The sequence below is a fragment of the Denticeps clupeoides genome, chromosome 1 (genome assembly GCF_900700375.1).
Source record: "Denticeps clupeoides chromosome 1, fDenClu1.1, whole genome shotgun sequence".
NCBI lineage: Eukaryota > Metazoa > Chordata > Actinopteri > Clupeiformes > Denticipitidae > Denticeps > Denticeps clupeoides.
In genome coordinates, this window is record NC_041707.1 from 13,611,091 (window position 1) to 13,627,371 (window position 16,281).

At 43.8% G+C, this 16,281-nt stretch overlaps 2 protein-coding genes across 2 annotated transcripts; one reads left to right on the forward strand and one right to left on the reverse strand.

Moving 5' to 3' along the window:
- Nucleotides 1-1,735: 1,735 nt before the first annotated feature.
- LOC114788022 (enhancer of rudimentary homolog) lies at nt 1,736-3,585 on the reverse strand. Its single transcript, XM_028976121.1, has 4 exons — nt 3,397-3,585; nt 2,716-2,803; nt 2,507-2,627; nt 1,736-2,060 (listed from the first exon to the last, which is right to left on the reverse strand). Exons 1-4 carry the CDS (start codon nt 3,397-3,399, stop codon nt 1,958-1,960), a joined length of 315 nt encoding a protein of 104 aa, XP_028831954.1. The 5' UTR covers nt 3,400-3,585; the 3' UTR covers nt 1,736-1,957.
- Nucleotides 3,586-3,715: 130 nt separating this feature from the next.
- psen1 (presenilin 1) lies at nt 3,716-14,702 on the forward strand. Its single transcript, XM_028976107.1, has 11 exons — nt 3,716-3,871; nt 4,748-4,837; nt 6,862-7,133; nt 8,468-8,609; nt 8,994-9,061; nt 9,331-9,551; nt 10,111-10,209; nt 11,760-11,840; nt 12,015-12,185; nt 12,613-12,731; nt 13,669-14,702. Exons 2-11 carry the CDS (start codon nt 4,802-4,804, stop codon nt 13,822-13,824), a joined length of 1,365 nt encoding a protein of 454 aa, XP_028831940.1. The 5' UTR covers nt 3,716-3,871; nt 4,748-4,801; the 3' UTR covers nt 13,825-14,702.
- Nucleotides 14,703-16,281: the final 1,579 nt, after the last annotated feature.

Below are 16,281 nucleotides of genomic sequence, written 5' to 3' on the forward strand. Positions count from 1 at the left end.
AACCTGGAAATCACACACATGTCAGCAAAACACATACAAAGTAATGGGTAATTTGTATCATTTCAGGCTGGATAGATAATAGATTAAAATAAGATCTTAGCATACAGAGGATTACGGAGGTCAAAATATTTTTTCCTCATGTGAATATTTGCTTTTAAAAAAAAACACCCACATTAATTAACCAATCAGCTTTGAAAACACACCAGTGGCACCTGATCACATGAGAGGGACTCACCATGTTACTCACCACGCCAAAGACAAAGGAAATCAGTCTGGAGCTCAGAAAGAAGATAGTAGAGGCTCCTGCTAAGGTGGAAGGCTACACAGTGTATAGAACTCCTGTACATTGTGTAATCGGTAAGTGTGAGGAGACAAATTCTGTATGAAAAAAACCTGGCTGTGGCCGTAAGCACAATATTTCGAGAACTCTGGAGAGGAAAATAGCCAGAGATGTCAGCAAGGAGCCCCCAACATCTGCCAAGATGGTTGTTGCTGACCTGGCCTCTTCTAGTCAAAGTTTCAAGGAACACAGTTTTGAGGGCTCTTCATCGTGGTGGGTTTCAGGGCCATCATTCCTACTGAGGTTTGCCCCTGAACATTTGAAAGGTAAAGGTGAGTTTTGGAAGTCTGTGCTTTGGTCTGATGGGGGGACCCAGAGTGGCGAATGCTTAAAACGAATGTCCATGCTTGGAAACCATGAAATTTGGATCAACAATTTGGAATGGAAGAATGGGCCAAAATCCTTCAGGAGACATGTGCCAAACATCTAAAGGACTACTCTAAGAGATTGATGTCAGTTGTGGCTCAGAAATAGTGTACTATTGACTATTAATGGTGATTAATAGTCCATTTTGTAATAGTTAATTTCATTCTTGTTTCAAAAAAAAAATTCCTTATCCTATTTTATAAAATAACACTTGATGGTCATTTTTATGGAGAAATCATGAAAATCTAATTTCATAATAATTCTGGCCTCAACTGTAGATGGAACACCGACTAGCAATTAAGGAAGTAAACTCGTAATGGAAAGGTTGCAGGTTGAAATCTTGAAAAACCAAGGTATCGTCCCCACACTCTGCTCCCTGAGCTCCTTTCATGGCTGCCCACTAAGGGGTGATGGGTTAAATGCAGGACACATTTTGATGTGTGCACTTCTTGCTGTGTATCACAATGACAAAAACTTCCACTTCACCTAATACATCCATCCACAGCAATGTAATCATTTACATTTATGGCATTTGGCAGACGCCCAGAGCGACTTACAACGTGCTTTCATGTTACCTTCAATGAAGTAATCACTTCTGGTTCACTAGGAGTCAAAACAACAAATGGTATTCACTGTTGTAGTTTTTCCTTGCACAAGTCAGACTAAGTTAGACGTTAGTCTAAGCATTCTCTAAAAAGGCAGGTCATACATAAGCTGCTGTTTGAAAATACTCAGCGACTGAAATTCATTTCACCACCTAAGGGCCAGGACAGAGAAGAAGACAGAGCCTTCAGAGGCGGAGGGACCAGACGAGCAGTACTGGAGTGTCGGAGAGTGTGAGGTATAAGAAGGGATCTGAGGTAGGATGGTGAAACCCCATGTTTGACTTTGTAGACCAGCATCAGTATTTCGCAGCCAGTAGGTGCCTTTCTTAAAAGACAAATATTAATGGAAATCTGAAAGGTTTTCCGTATCTTGAACTGGACTATGATACCCCAACATACTTAAATTGAAAATTAACTGAACACATAAAAGGTAAATGTATTTATTACTGAAAAAAGATACATTTTACAGGGGCATCTTTAAATATAAAATAACCATGCTTCATCAAAAAGGGAAAAAAAACTAAAAAAAACTAAATACAACACACACATGACTCATTGGCCACAAACTACAAAGAACTCATAACTTTCCCCATGATCCAGGTCACTGTGGCTGCTACCCCCACCCCATTAGATTCAGTCACTGGCTTCATTTACCAGCTTGTTGGGCCTGACGACGCAACAGTACATAGATTTTCTCTTTGATCCAGTCTTTGTTGTATGGCTGGTATGTCTGAGTGTCAGCCCGATACCTGCAAACAAGACAAAAACGTGAAACTACAGACCACATCTGCACCTGTAGCTAAACATCATAAGCAGAGGTTACAGTAAAATACTGAAGGTTCGTAAATGCATCCCTTCCCTCCAGAACTGTGCTCAATTAAATTAATAATAAATCAATAAAAATGCAAACTCAGTATTTACCCATCTAAACAATTGATTTAGAAACTAAATCACTGAACTATTACAAAAATTTCTGCACATATATAGTCTGTTCATATTAAATTCTTATACAACGCAAGGTTTTACAAACCTACCCTTCCAACAAGTTATTGTGATTGTATATACATTCAGAAATATTGTCACCTCCCTTATGAATACATTGTTGTCAAATGTTAAGAGTTAAATACGCATTAGGGCTGGTGAAGCTGTGAAAATCAGTCTGTGAGCAAAATAAAGACGATCTGAATACACTTACACCAGGCAGCTAAGATCTGCGAGATCATCGATGAAATCAAACAGCTGGCTGATGTCGTACGTGATCGACGGGCTGTTGGGATTCATCCTCTTCAAATGCTCCTCGTACATTTTACACACACCTAAAAAAAAAAAAAAAAAAAGAGGAGGAAGCCGTGGTTCAGGACCAGCGCCATTGGGCCGAGTCTCCTGAGGCGAGAAAACGCTCACCTTCCATGCACTCATTTACAGACTCGTAGTCCGCGTACGTCCTGCCTTCTGGCCTCTTGGTGGGCTGGACCAGCAGAATGGTGTGCGACTGCAAATGCAAAAACAAAACAAAAAAACACGCGGGATTCAATTAAAGCACTAAAAAAAAACTACAAAGCTACAAGTGATCCCCGAGACGGCTCTTCTGGTCCACATTTTTGTTTTTGCCCCCTGCAACCCACACGCCTATTGTTCTGCCGAACGGGGGTTTAGTTACACGGGCGTGTTCGCATCGTAGCAGAACAAACCAGAGGGAACCTGGTCGGAAAAAAAACAAAGTTGTCTGGGACTCGTACGATTTGTGTAGTAACAAACGATACAAGAACTAAATATCCGCGGGCTGCACCACCACGACGACGCCGCCTCGTTTCAACCCACCGAGGAACCGCAGAAAAAAAATAAAACTACGTGAACACAGCAAAAAAAAAAAAGGCTTTAAACTGGTGAGTGACTTAACATCCAAACTGAAGCAGAACGCGTCGAACATCCCGCAACGCGAAGTTTCGGCGAAACGAGGCGACGAAGGGAGCTAGAAACGCCACGCGACATCCGAGCGAGAGGAGACGCGCTACTTTACAAACACACGCATGGGGCTCAGATGCGACTTATAATACGCACGACGCGGCGAGCGTGTGTGCTTACCATACTGGCGTATCAAAATAAAAAAAACTGGGTTAAAAAATTAAGGGGGGGGATAAAACGCGCCCGAGCCCTCGACCGAACTACCCGGAAGTCCTCCTTCGCGGCTTCGCCACGGCTCTTCTGTTGCCGAGCGGCGCCGCCTATAGGCGCGGAGTGCGTCCTTTATTCGTCAGCCAATCCCCTACGAAGCTCGTGGTGGCTGTTTCTGTGCTGAGTCGAGGTCAGTGTCCCCGCACTGCAGCCTTTCCTAGCCGTATTGGGAGGAACGGCGGGGCTGATCTCAGGTCGGTCGCTCCCTGACGCCGTGGTGGGCGGGGGAGGAAGTGTGTCGGCCGAATAGGAAGCGATACGCGCACTCGAGTTGTTGAATGTAGAACGAATGAGCGGCATGTAGCGAAGTGCCATCCGCAGCAGAGCGGCGCGACGGGGATTTTCCAGGACGCGGCACAAGCGGAAAACTCCCAAACGCGAAGTGGTGAGAGGCGGCCGGTTCCCCCTCAGCCGGCTTTTTGTCTCCTTCCCCACAGCTAAGCCCACTAGCTGGCTAGTGCGTGGCGACCCGGCTGGCCTTTTACGAGACCTCCGCCAACACTCGCCGCGTAAACGCGGGGCGGCACGTTGGCCAGACCGGACCCGCGTTCGTTTTCTCGCACGTAGCCGCCGACGAGGCGCCCGCACCGGGACGAGAGACAAAAGTTGACGGAAGGCTAGGCTGCGGGGGGACAGGAATTCGGCTCACGGCGACACCTCGGGTGGGGTGGGGGTTTCCGTGCTGGTTTGAAAGTCGCCAACCGAGTCGTTTCCCCCACCCTAATAACCAGGACGCCGGACGTGTATTACATTTACTGCATTTATCAGATGTCCTTATCGACTTACAGTCAATAGTTACAGGGACGGTCCCCCCTGGAGCAAGTCAGGGTTAAGTGGTAGTAAGTGGGATTTGAACCTGGGTCTTCTGGTTCATAGGCGAGTGTGTTACCCACCAGGCTACATACCACGGAATGGCGACCCACGGTGTGAATTTGTTTTGTTTGCTGGATGAATACGCCTGGGTGTCTCGTCTAGCTAAAATGTAGTCAAAATATGTCAAACCTTTCATCAAGAATGCACAGTTCGCAAGCTCTGGTTTTCGAATAACCTGCCCCAACGGGACTGTTGATGATCAGTGGGTGTCCTCTGGTCTTAAGATGCATCACTGGAGATCTGTGCATTTAATGGACACTCTTTGACTCTCCTTGTGCCTTTGAGTCACTACCTGTTTATGAGCCATAATTAAACTAAGGGACTGAAGTCCACAATGCGTTGCTCCCTTTATTGTGTGTAAAAGATGTCCCCATTTCCCTCCCAACAGGAAAAAGAGACCTTCGTTGTTCTATGTGTGGCGTGGTGCCTGTACATCATACCTATGGCTGACAATGTGGACGTTGTTGTGAACAATGCGGTGAGTGTGAACAATGCGATCTCGCCACTGATATTGTACCTTACAGTTACATTTACATTCACTTGGTGGGTGTTTTGTCCAAAGCAACATACAGTTGGTAAGTGAAGTGATTGGCATTGTGATACACTGCAGCACAGCACACAGTGACACAAAGAAACATATCCTCCTGCAACAGGAGACAGGTGCCCGGAGAGCAGTGTGTGGGGACGCTGCTTTGCTCAGTGGGACCTTGGCGGTTCTGAATTTGAACAGGCAACCTTCCAATTACGGGTCTGTTTCCTGCCCCTAAAAGCCCTTGGTGTGAACACAAAATCTATTCAACAGCTGATGTTATGGATATAAGGGGGCAGTGGTGGCCTAGCGGTTAAGACAGCGGTAAAGTGCCTGTCATGGCTGCCCACTGCTCACTAAGGGTGATGGTTAAATGCGGAGGACACATTTCGTTGTGCTGTGCTTCACAATGACAATCACTTCTATCCGAAATTGTGATCCCATGAGTTTTGTTTACTGACTCACTGGTCAGCAGAGAAGCACATTTTTATTTTTAAACGGGAACTGAGTCTGAAGGGGGCGTGTTTGCAAATGTTGGATTCACCAGGCCACCATTCAGAATTAAAGTACAAATAATCTGTCTGGTCTGGTATGACTGTGACCAACATCATGGCTGTGATCTCTACTGACTGCTCATGAACAAAAAGAGACAACACGTTACCCCAGTTCTTGTGTCACTGCACTGATTGCCGGTTCATTTTAGAATTCAGCTTAAAATTGTATTGATGGTTTTTAAGGCCCTAAACGTACAGGCCCCGCCCTACATTTACATTTACAGCGTAGGGTGGTAGTAGCCTAGTGGGCAAGACACTCGCCTGTGAACCAGAAGACCCAGGTTCAAATCTCACTTACTACCATTGTGTCCCTGAGCAGGACACTTAACCTTAAGTTGCTCCAGGGGGGGACTGTCCCTGTAACTACTAACTGTAAGTCGCTCTGGATAAGGGCGTCTGATAAATGCTGTAAATGCTACATAACAGTCCCTGTTCTCACATTAAGCAGATAGGTGACAGCCTTCGCAGTTGCTGCGCCCCGCCTGTGGAACCAGCTACCACTTGACGTTAAATTTGCCCCTACAACCTCTGCTTTTAAATCCAGGCCTAAAACTCATCTGTACTCTTTGGCTGTCCCAGACTTCCATAAATGTTTTTTTACATTGCTGTCTTCACCCCTCTCTAATTTTTTAAAGGTTTAAAGTATTATTATTATTATGTATTTTTATGTTATTTGTCCATTATTTTTTATGTATTGATTTATTTATTCTTATCTGTTCGCTTCTACTGTCCATATACAGTGCCTGTACAGTGCTTTGGTGCAGTGGAACCGCTGGTAAAGTGCTCTAGAAATGAAGTTGACTTGCTCAGTGACCCCATGGCAGAACGTGGTTCAGGTCCATTTCCTTATCTGCTAGGCCAACCACTGCCCCAGGTATAGTCAAGTATAGACAGATAGACAGGTATGCGGCAGTAGAGGAAAACCTGGTAGAAGCTGAACTCTCTTTTGCCTGAACCTGCCGCTCTATTCCCTGATTATATTATTGCCGGATAGGCTGTGGACGGCTACGCTTCTGAGCAGTATCCTGTCGATAGTAAATCCCGGAACAGCCTACAAACAAATGTACTAAGATTAAATCTTCTCACATCAGTCTGAATTCAAAATAATGCTCATTCTGGCATGTTTATGTCTGAGCGGTGGCCACGGGGTATTCTAAATAAGGGGTTTGCTTTCTCTGAGTTAGGCTGTCCAGGTTTGTCTCCGTGTTTGGAATACCCGCGGTTGCTCCCTGACCAATGACTGCCCACATTGTGACAGTCAGCAAAAAGAAAGGGAAAGACTTTTAACTTGCAGCATTACAGAAGTGTTTTTAAAAAGACCTTCAACCACAAGTAACTCATGTGGTCATGAAGGTAAATGCTGTTGAAAAGGGAATAAATTGGTTTGTATTTAAAAACCTCTTTTGTTGCTCTCTGTAGCAGGCAGAAAGGCAGCAGCCAGAGGGCCGGCAACGTAGCGACGCTGGGGCCGCACAGAGACCAAGTCGGGGGGAGGCCGAGCTCAATGGGCAGCCCCCCAGGGCTCCGCAGGTCGTCACTGACAGTGAGGAAGAAGAGGACGAAGAGCTGACGCTGAAGTATGGAGCAAAGCACGTGATCATGCTCTTTGTACCCGTCACGCTCTGCATGGTGGTGGTCGTTGCAACCATCAAGTCGGTCAGCTTCTACACCCAGAACGATGGACAGCAGCTGTGAGTACATTTCAATATGAGCTCCGTCACGATTGTACAGCAGGGGTCTCTAATCTTGGTCTTGGAGGGCACGCGCCCTGCACACTTTTTAAAGGTCCCCTGACATGAAGTCTTTTTCTTTTCTGCTTTTATGTTGGTCTTATAGTGGTTCCCTAATACTGTAACTGAAGTCTTTTTCAGAAAATCAGGTGTGATGCAGAATTACAGCCACTTTTAGCCAGTCCCACAATGAGATTTCCCCCAGAAGCACCGTTTCAGTGTCTGTAGTTTTAAGAGATTATGAGGAGGAGAGAAGGACGGAAATTACGTTATCAACACCATTCACCAACAACAATGTCTGGCGCAGACAGGAAGTCGTGTTGACGTGTTTCCAGAAAAATGAAATTAACCCACTGGTTTTAGGAACTAAAAAAAAAAAAAAAAAAACATTTGTGGGACAAATTCCAGTTTCGACTGTCTGAGCTGCTGCTCTCTGAACAGTGAAGCAGAATGACCACAGCACTCTTTATACATATCACCATTTGTAACCACTGCAGGACCATAGACAGGCTAGGCGAACTCGTATTAATGGTAAATAATCTCACATAGTGAAAATTTCTTAAAAAGGAATCTTTAAAGTTTTCTCTCTTTTGGCACATTTGATTCAACCTCTCTGCACATAGTTCTCGAGTTGGATAAGGTGTGGTGTAGGGCTGCAGAATTCAGAAAGTGTCTTATTGCTTGTATTAAAATAAACAGCAGCAATGGAAGCCAGTAGCCCACCATGTTTTTTTTGTTTTTTTTAACCAACCAAATTTAACAATCAGCAAACACAAAAACACTTTAAAATGTTGTCATATATTGCTTAAGTCACAGTACACGGTCAAGACTAAGATAACATTATAATGTACATAGCATTATCTCATAAATCTGTTTTGGTGACCCATAGAATCCTTTTGGAGTTGCTTATTGGTTTATTAATTAAAGGAGATCATTGTTTTGGTGCTTTTGGTCATTCAAAAGATGTGACCTTTTGTGGACAAGATTGCACTTGCTCATTTGTGGTTCATTTTCCATGTGATGCAATTTCCTGCCCGACCACCAGATGGCAAAACTAACAAAGGGAACTGGTATAAACTTGAGACTCTTGAACAGAGGGACTAAACTGAAAACAAGGGTTGTACGTTTGGTTTTCCTTGTTTGGAGATCTTAAGTATAAGTGTTACAGTGCTTAAATTATAGTATTTGGTTCTCATTTGTGGAAAGCCAAAACAAAGACCAAGATTTGTGTTTTTGGGTGCGCCACTGTTCGCAGTGATTGTTGATTTGAATGCAGTCTGGATGTTTTGGCACAGGATCTACACGCCATTCCCAGAGAATACAGACACAGTTGGCGAGCGTGCCCTCAACTCAGTCCTCAATGCAACCATCATGATCAGTGTTATTGTGGTCATGACGCTGGTGCTGGTACTGCTTTACAAGAATCGATGTTACAAGGTAAGCCCCCATGCACGTGGGCATAATGTACTTCCATGCATTTATCTGGACTTGCTATATGTGAATATATATAAAGTAAAGTGAAGTGATTGTCACACGTGATACACAGCAGCACAGCACACAGTGCACACAGTGAAATTTGTCCTCTGCATTTAATCCATCACCCTGAGTGAGCAGTGGGCAGCCATGACAGGCGCCCGGGGAGCAGTGTGTGGGGACGGTGCTTTGCTCAGTGGCACCTCTGTGGTAACTTGGCAGATCGGGATTCGAACCAGCAACCTTCTGATTACGGGGCCGCTTCCTTAACCACTAGGCCATCACTGCCCCATATATGCTGATGTATGTGAATGTGAAGATGTAACCCCCCCCCCTTTCTTCCACTAGGTGATCCATGCATGGCTCTTCTTCTCCTCACTGCTTCTTCTGTTCTTTTTCTCCTTCATCTATCTTGGGTGAGTTCATGTTCACTGGCTGAAAAAGTAAACGCATTTATGTTTTGGTGTCATTTGTCATTGCATGTTTTGTAGGTTGTAGCACACTTTGCAAAAAAAAAAAAAATTTCATTTAGATTGTCCTTATGTCAAGAGTATAAACAACCCCTGTGTAACAATAGTCATTTATTGGATATCAATCATGCTACAATTGTTTGAGCTTGTTTGAATCACATGGCTATCACTGAAAGTTGGTCAGAGCGTAACAGATTAAAAAAATCTCTTAACAGGCAAGTCTTCAAAACCTACAACGTGGCGATGGATTATTTGACCCTGGCATTGATCATGTGGAATTTTGGAGTGGTTGGCATGATCTGCATCCACTGGAAAGGTCCCCTGCGCCTGCAGCAGGCCTACCTCATCATGATCAGTGCACTCATGGCTCTTGTGTTCATTAAATACCTGCCAGAGTGGACTGCCTGGCTCATTCTGGCGGTCATTTCTGTCTACGGTGAGTCATGCCTGGCACTTCCATGCAGTCAGCTACTTCGCTTGTGTTCAAAGCAGTTTTTGCCCCAAAACAGCACAACAAGGCCCGGGCTTCACCAATTTAAAATATAATGATGCTTTATTCTTTATAAGCTGTTTTTAAACCAGTATTTTAATTATGCTTTTGCTTTTGAACACATTTTAATGGTGAATCTTTGGGAGCTGCCATGGTGAATTTGGAGTGGTCATGTATCTTGTTGATTCTACACTGGACTCTCTAAAAGATTTCTGACCTGTTTAGTTTAATTAGCATACATGTGGACTATTACTCTGTTTTAGCCCTCTCAGCAGGAGCGAAAGGTCAGGATGTGATGGAAGTGGAAGGATGCGGCTTTGCAGTCTGTTTTGCACAAACTTAAGATTTCCTGTATATACAGCTCTGCCAAAAGAACGTAGAATGTTGTGCTCTGTTGATTTACAGAATTAATCTGCTATGGGATCAAGCATTTAATTTTTTGCTGAACATTATTTCTAGTACTTCCTATTTTCTGTACACATTCCTCTTCATTCTCTTCCTGCAGATCTTCTGGCTGTCCTGTGTCCAAAAGGTCCTCTGCGGATTCTTGTGGAGACTGCCCAGGAGAGGAATGAACCCATCTTCCCAGCGCTTATCTATTCTTGTAAGACCTCCCACGAGGCACAGCAGTTTTCTGCTTGCTTGCTATAAAATCCCAATCAATTTACCGAGACCAGGTTTATAAATATTCAGGGTTCAGGATATAAATATTCGGGGTTAATGGCCTATCAGTGTGGCTGAATAAATGAATATAAAAACAGGTTTGTTGCAGTCTGAGCAATGCAACACACCTTTTAGTTAATTTCAGTCAGGCAGTAAAAACACGAACTTCCACTCAATAACACATCGTATTCGGATGCCTTTAAATTTAGATCAGTGATTGGTAAAAGTGTTTCACATCGTGTAAATTAGTTTTATTAAGTGTTCGTTTTTTTAGAAGAAATGTTCATTTGATTGGCAAATCTTGGCTACCGTCATCAGGTGATGCTTTCAGTGTTCTTTCTCTTTTTTTTTTTTTTTTTTAAGCTCTTTTAAAGTAAAGTGATTGTCATTGTGATGCACAGCACACAGTGCACAAAGTGAAATATGTCCTCTGCATTTAAGCCATCACCGTTAGTGAGCAGTGGGCAGCCATGACAGGCACCCGGGGAGCAGTGTGTGGGGACGCTGCTTTACACAGTGGCACCTTGGTGGAATGGGATTCGAACCAGCAACCTTATGATTACAGGGCTGCTTCCTTAACAACTAGGCCACCACTGCTCCAGTTGCGAGAGAAATTCCACCCTCAATGACCGATTGCGTGTCCTTCATTGATGAGCATGACTTGTCATTTACTGTCACTCATCACATTTTTCGATGAACTTTTCGGAGGATAAACCCGCACCACAAAATGTCTGTCTGAGATTCTAAAGTAAACTATCTATTTTAAGTTTTCTATTGTGTATTTACATTATATCATTTATTTTAATAGCATATTGTTTTGAATAAGATTTAGTGTTATATTGTCCTTTAGTTAAATTGCTACTAAACAATTAATAGTCTACTTTGGAGAATTATAATTGCCACTTACTGACTCTTTATGGTATGGATTTAGTATCTCAAAAAGTGGACAGGCTTGTTAAAGGTACAGATTACCGAACAGGCCTCCCAGGCCCAGGGTCTTGATAGTTTTGGTGCTCTGTGCACAGATTCTACTCTAAATATAGGCTGAAAGGATTTCTTCATCTCATTTTTTAATGTTGTCCATTTATTTCCACTAAATTCACCAGAATTTATCATATATGGGGCTACTTAAAAAAAAAAAAAAATCTCACATGGACAAAGACAAGGACAACCATTATGTATCAGACTGTTTATATATCTGGGCCCAGGGGCCAACAAGTTATCTGTTAAAAGTGTCTTGCTACTCACATCCCACAAATCAGGCTCAGGATTATTTATTCCCCACTATCACTAGGACCTTTGAGAGTCTGCAATAAAGAGCAATTGTGATTTTAGTAATTAGTATGGCAATATGGTGGTCTCATTGCAATGAACACCAAATAAAAAATGAAATGAATGAATTGAATTGAGAACAGTAAATTGTTATTGACACAGAAGGTGATATTACTTCACTTTTCCTAATCTTTATTATGTGCATTTATGTTTTTTTAGCAACCATGGTGTGGCTGGTTGGCATGGCAGACAATTCAGAGCCTAGGAATAACTCTGTACCCGCTCAGTCAGAAAGCCAAGGTGAGTCCACTACCACACCAGTGGATGGTACTGTTCTATATTCTACCAATATAGAAATCAGAACAAAAAGGTTAAAACAGAAGAATGGTTACAATAAATTGATGGATCTCCCTTTATTGTGAAGGTAGCCTTGCTTCATACTAATGCATCCATTTTCACTCTATGCAACCCCAGCTGTACCTATGACACCAACCAGCCCAACAGAAGATGATGGGGGCTTCACATCAACCTGGGTGAACCAGCAGCAGCACCAGCTGGGACCCCTGCAGTCTACGGAGGATACACGGCGTGAGATTCAGCAGATGCCTTCAGCACGACCGCCTGTGGAGGATGACGACGAGGAGAGTAAGTGTAGACAGGCGAGCAGGCCCGGCACTTACTCAGGGTTAACGGCAGACATGCAAACCACTAAAACCATGCAGGAGTCGACATGGAGCTTGACTAACAGGGGAACCGTGTAATCAAGTCTTAAATCACCCCTATTGAGTTTTTGTGTGTGTGTGTGTGTGTGTGTGTGTGTCTTGTGGCACGCTAGTAGACTGATCCCAGAGAAGGAAGGCTGCTAAAAAAGGAAAATATTAGGGCGTCATCAGTTTTCAGGAAATGACTGGGCTTTTATTCCTAGCTTTAATCTAAAACTCTGGAATCTACTTCGGCTCCATGACACAGCCCAGTAATCACAGGCTACAGATCTATGTTTGCAGATTAATTAAGGAGAGCCCTGTGAACCTTGGAGGCACTGAAATTTAATGTTGTGCGTGTTTGTTCCCAGGGGGTGTGAAGCTGGGCCTTGGAGACTTCATCTTTTACAGCATGTTGGTCGGGAAGGCCTCCGCCACAGCGAGTGGAGACTGGAATACTACACTGGCCTGCTTTGTTGCTATTCTCATTGTAAGTTCCCATATATTCAAAAAAAATATCTCTCTCCTCATTCATTGTTCATATCCAGAGTGTTTGTTTAAATAATTAGTTTTATTTGGTATATAATTGCTAACCGTTGCCACAGGCCCAAGTGGAGGAACTGATATATATTTATGGCACATTGTACACATGCCTGATTAAACAACAGAGCTGTCAGGGCAGTGTCGAAATCACACATGCACACACCAGTCAAAAATAAATAAATGGGTTAGCAATGTTCAGCAAGGAAAGACCAGCATAATTCATAGAGGTGTGAGCATTCACTGGTCTCACGATTTGATTATGAGTATTAATGTCTTGATATCGATGCATCCCATACATTTCTACAAGGTTACATGATTTTTTCAAATACAAGAGTTTAGGTCTTGTACGAAAAGTACGCGAAAAGTAAGATGTTAATGTTCTCCAGTCCCGCTTTGTGTTTTGAAGGGACAAAAAGGAAACTCGCACGCTTGGATTCTATTGATCGTGCGGAAATACGTCACAGCGCAGCGGTCAAAGTAAAAAAAAAAAAACATTGTGCTAGAACAAGACCGCAGGGTGTCGCGCCACGCAGCATGAAACTCCTACCCGGAGCGGCGCTGTACTCTGATCAGGCCGCCATAGTCACTACCGGCATTTCTTTTTAACAAGAATTTTTATACTGACCCCAGAAACTCTCCAAGTCATTATGATGTTATCGATTATATTCTGCACTGCATTGATGCAATATCATCCACATCACGATGCAATGATTGTATGACAGCCCTAATAATTCACCATTCTCTGTTTGTATATATTCTATTATATAACCCCCCCACCCCAACTAAAATAATGCAGTTTTCTTTTTAGCGTTGTTGTCCCTCTCCTTGCCCTCATTGTGTCTCCCAATTTCATGATTCTTTTTTTTTCTTCTTCTACCACACAGGGCCTGTGTCTTACTCTGCTGCTGCTGGCCATATTTAAGAAGGCCCTTCCGGCCCTCCCCATCTCCATCGCCTTTGGCTTAGTGTTTTACTTTGCCACAGACAACCTGGTACGCCCCTTCATGGACCAGCTGGCTACACACCAGTTCTACATATAGCGGGCAAATGGACTTTGTCCCCTAAACCACACCCATCTGCCCTCATTAAGGACTCGGGGCAGCAAAAAAAAAAAGAAAACCAGAATAACCCCGGACTGGACGTGTGACTGGACTGGATAATTTTTTTATTGTTAATATTATTGTTTTTTTGGGTGGATTGAATGTCGTTAAATTTTCATTCTTATTTACACTTAGTATTTTGGTTCCACTTTTGGTCTAAGATTACTGTTGCATGAATGTTTGTAGACATGAAAAAAGATGGAGGGGGACACCCTGCAATTGGGCTCTAATTGCAGTCAGCCTTACAAAGAGGATTAGCATTTCAGATTCCGATTGTGTGTGTGTGTGTGTCAGTGGGGTGACAAATTGTGGGAAATAACTACACTGTTTGACAAATAACTGTTTGATCACAGGATATTTCTACCTTCATTTAATTCCAGCTGTTGCTTTATCTGGCCACGAAACCAGCATTCACTTTGTTCTCTGCAAACAAATGCCATGGTAATGGCAATGTTGAGAGCTTCAGACCAAAGTTCTCTGGACCGTACACAACCTTTCCAGCAAACCGGTTGTTTAATGAACAGAGTGAATATTTTTCATCTTTCCAATTTTAACACCGTCGGACTGGGGTTTCATTGGCACACTGCCCCCCCATCCACCACTGCTCTTGAGGAAGCAGGAGGAGGCGACAGCTTGGAATGTAGCACACACACCGAACTTCTCAAGTGACCAAGATGAACTCCCCACAGCCGAAAGAGAAACTGGCACCAAAGGCTGTGTAAACGTCATGTGATACTTTACTTAATGCTGTGATTTTAGTTTTTTCTTTTTTCAGTGTTTTTCTTTTTTTTTTTTTTTGGTACAGTAGTACACTAACAGATCGGTTGTTTTTTTTTTTTTTATGTTTTGAAACAATTTTTTTTTTTTTTTTTTAAATCTGATTTGTACAGTTTTGGGAGGTTGTTGAATAAATGAGACTTATTACTGAGTAGAGCACTGGCCCCTCAGTTATGGTCAATCCCAAGTCTACAGATTGTTATTCCATAGCATGAAATGAATCTTCAGCATTTGTCCTCTGATTTACTAATTATGTGTTGGGGGTGCATTTTTTGTCAGTAAGTGCCACCAAATTTTGGTCATTTTCAGTGGCGTTTGTGCGTAATCTGAGATGTACAGCATGTCTGCTTGTGGGGTGGGAAGCATTGTGTGAAAATTCCACAGAATTCTCCCCTGGCACTGGCGCGAAGCCTGGAACTCCGAAGGCGTGAACTGTCACCATGGGGACTGACTGGCTCCCACATTTAGATTAACACTGTGGTTTTGTTGTCACCTGTAGGCACTAGTGGATCTGTCCAAATTAAGCACCCTTCTTCTGAACCATCAGCTGGCATGCACCCCTAATGTTCACATACGCCCTTCTCCAGAGCAACGTTGCAGGGACAGTCCCCCTTGAGACACTCTGGGTTAAGTGACGCAATGGTAGTAAGTGGGGTTTGAACCTGTGACTTTGTATTTTTCTGGTTCATAGGCGAGCGTTTCGCACACTAAGCTACTTCCAATCTACTTTTATGTGAAGGTCTTATCCAGACTGATTTACTATCATCAATTATGGGGTTATTCCCCTCGGGGGACCTCTGGTTTATCCGTCTTGCTTAGGTTCACAATGGTAGTAAATGGGTAAAAGTGGCCTAGTGGGTAACACACTTGCCTATGAACCATAAGACCTGGGTTCAAATCCCGCTTACTACCATTGTGTCCCTGAGCAAGACACTTAACCCCAAGTTGCTCCAGGGGGGGACTGTCCCTGTTAATACTAATTGTAAGTCGCTCTGGATAAGGGCATCTGATAAATGCCATAAATGTAAATGGGGCGTGAACGTCTGATTTCATTATGGTCCTCTGGTGGTCTTTGTGTTTTAGAAAGATCTGTTCATTTATCTTTCTTCAGCTTCCTCCGCAAGGCCGAGTAATCTTTCTTTTGCCCGACCGTTGTAGGCTTTGAGCGTGGCCCAGGAGGGCCCTGCTAAGAGGATTAAGCCGAATAGGCGATGAGTAGGTGGGGTGAGGTGTGCTCTATATCCAGCCATGCAAGTGATCGTGGATTAGGTCCAAAATAACCTGACGAGGCTCAGGGGCAGCACTGCTTCGCAAGTTTTACTTCTGCAAAGGCAGCTCCCTCCTGCAGCAAAGTGAGAAGATGTCCAAAGATAAGCTGGAGGGTCTGGTGAAGCGCATGGAGTCGACGCTGTCGGAGATGGAGCAGCTGAAGCTGCACTGCAGCCGGCAGAGTGAGGAGCTGAGCCAGCTGGTGGTGGAGCTCCGGCGGGAGAACCAGGAGCTCTCCGAGAAGTACAACCAGCTCGCCGTCGACATGAAGGAAGCCAAGGAGATCATCGAGCAGCTGCAGGACACCAAGTTTGCCTTCGACGCCAAGGAGAGGCAAGCCCAGAAACTCAG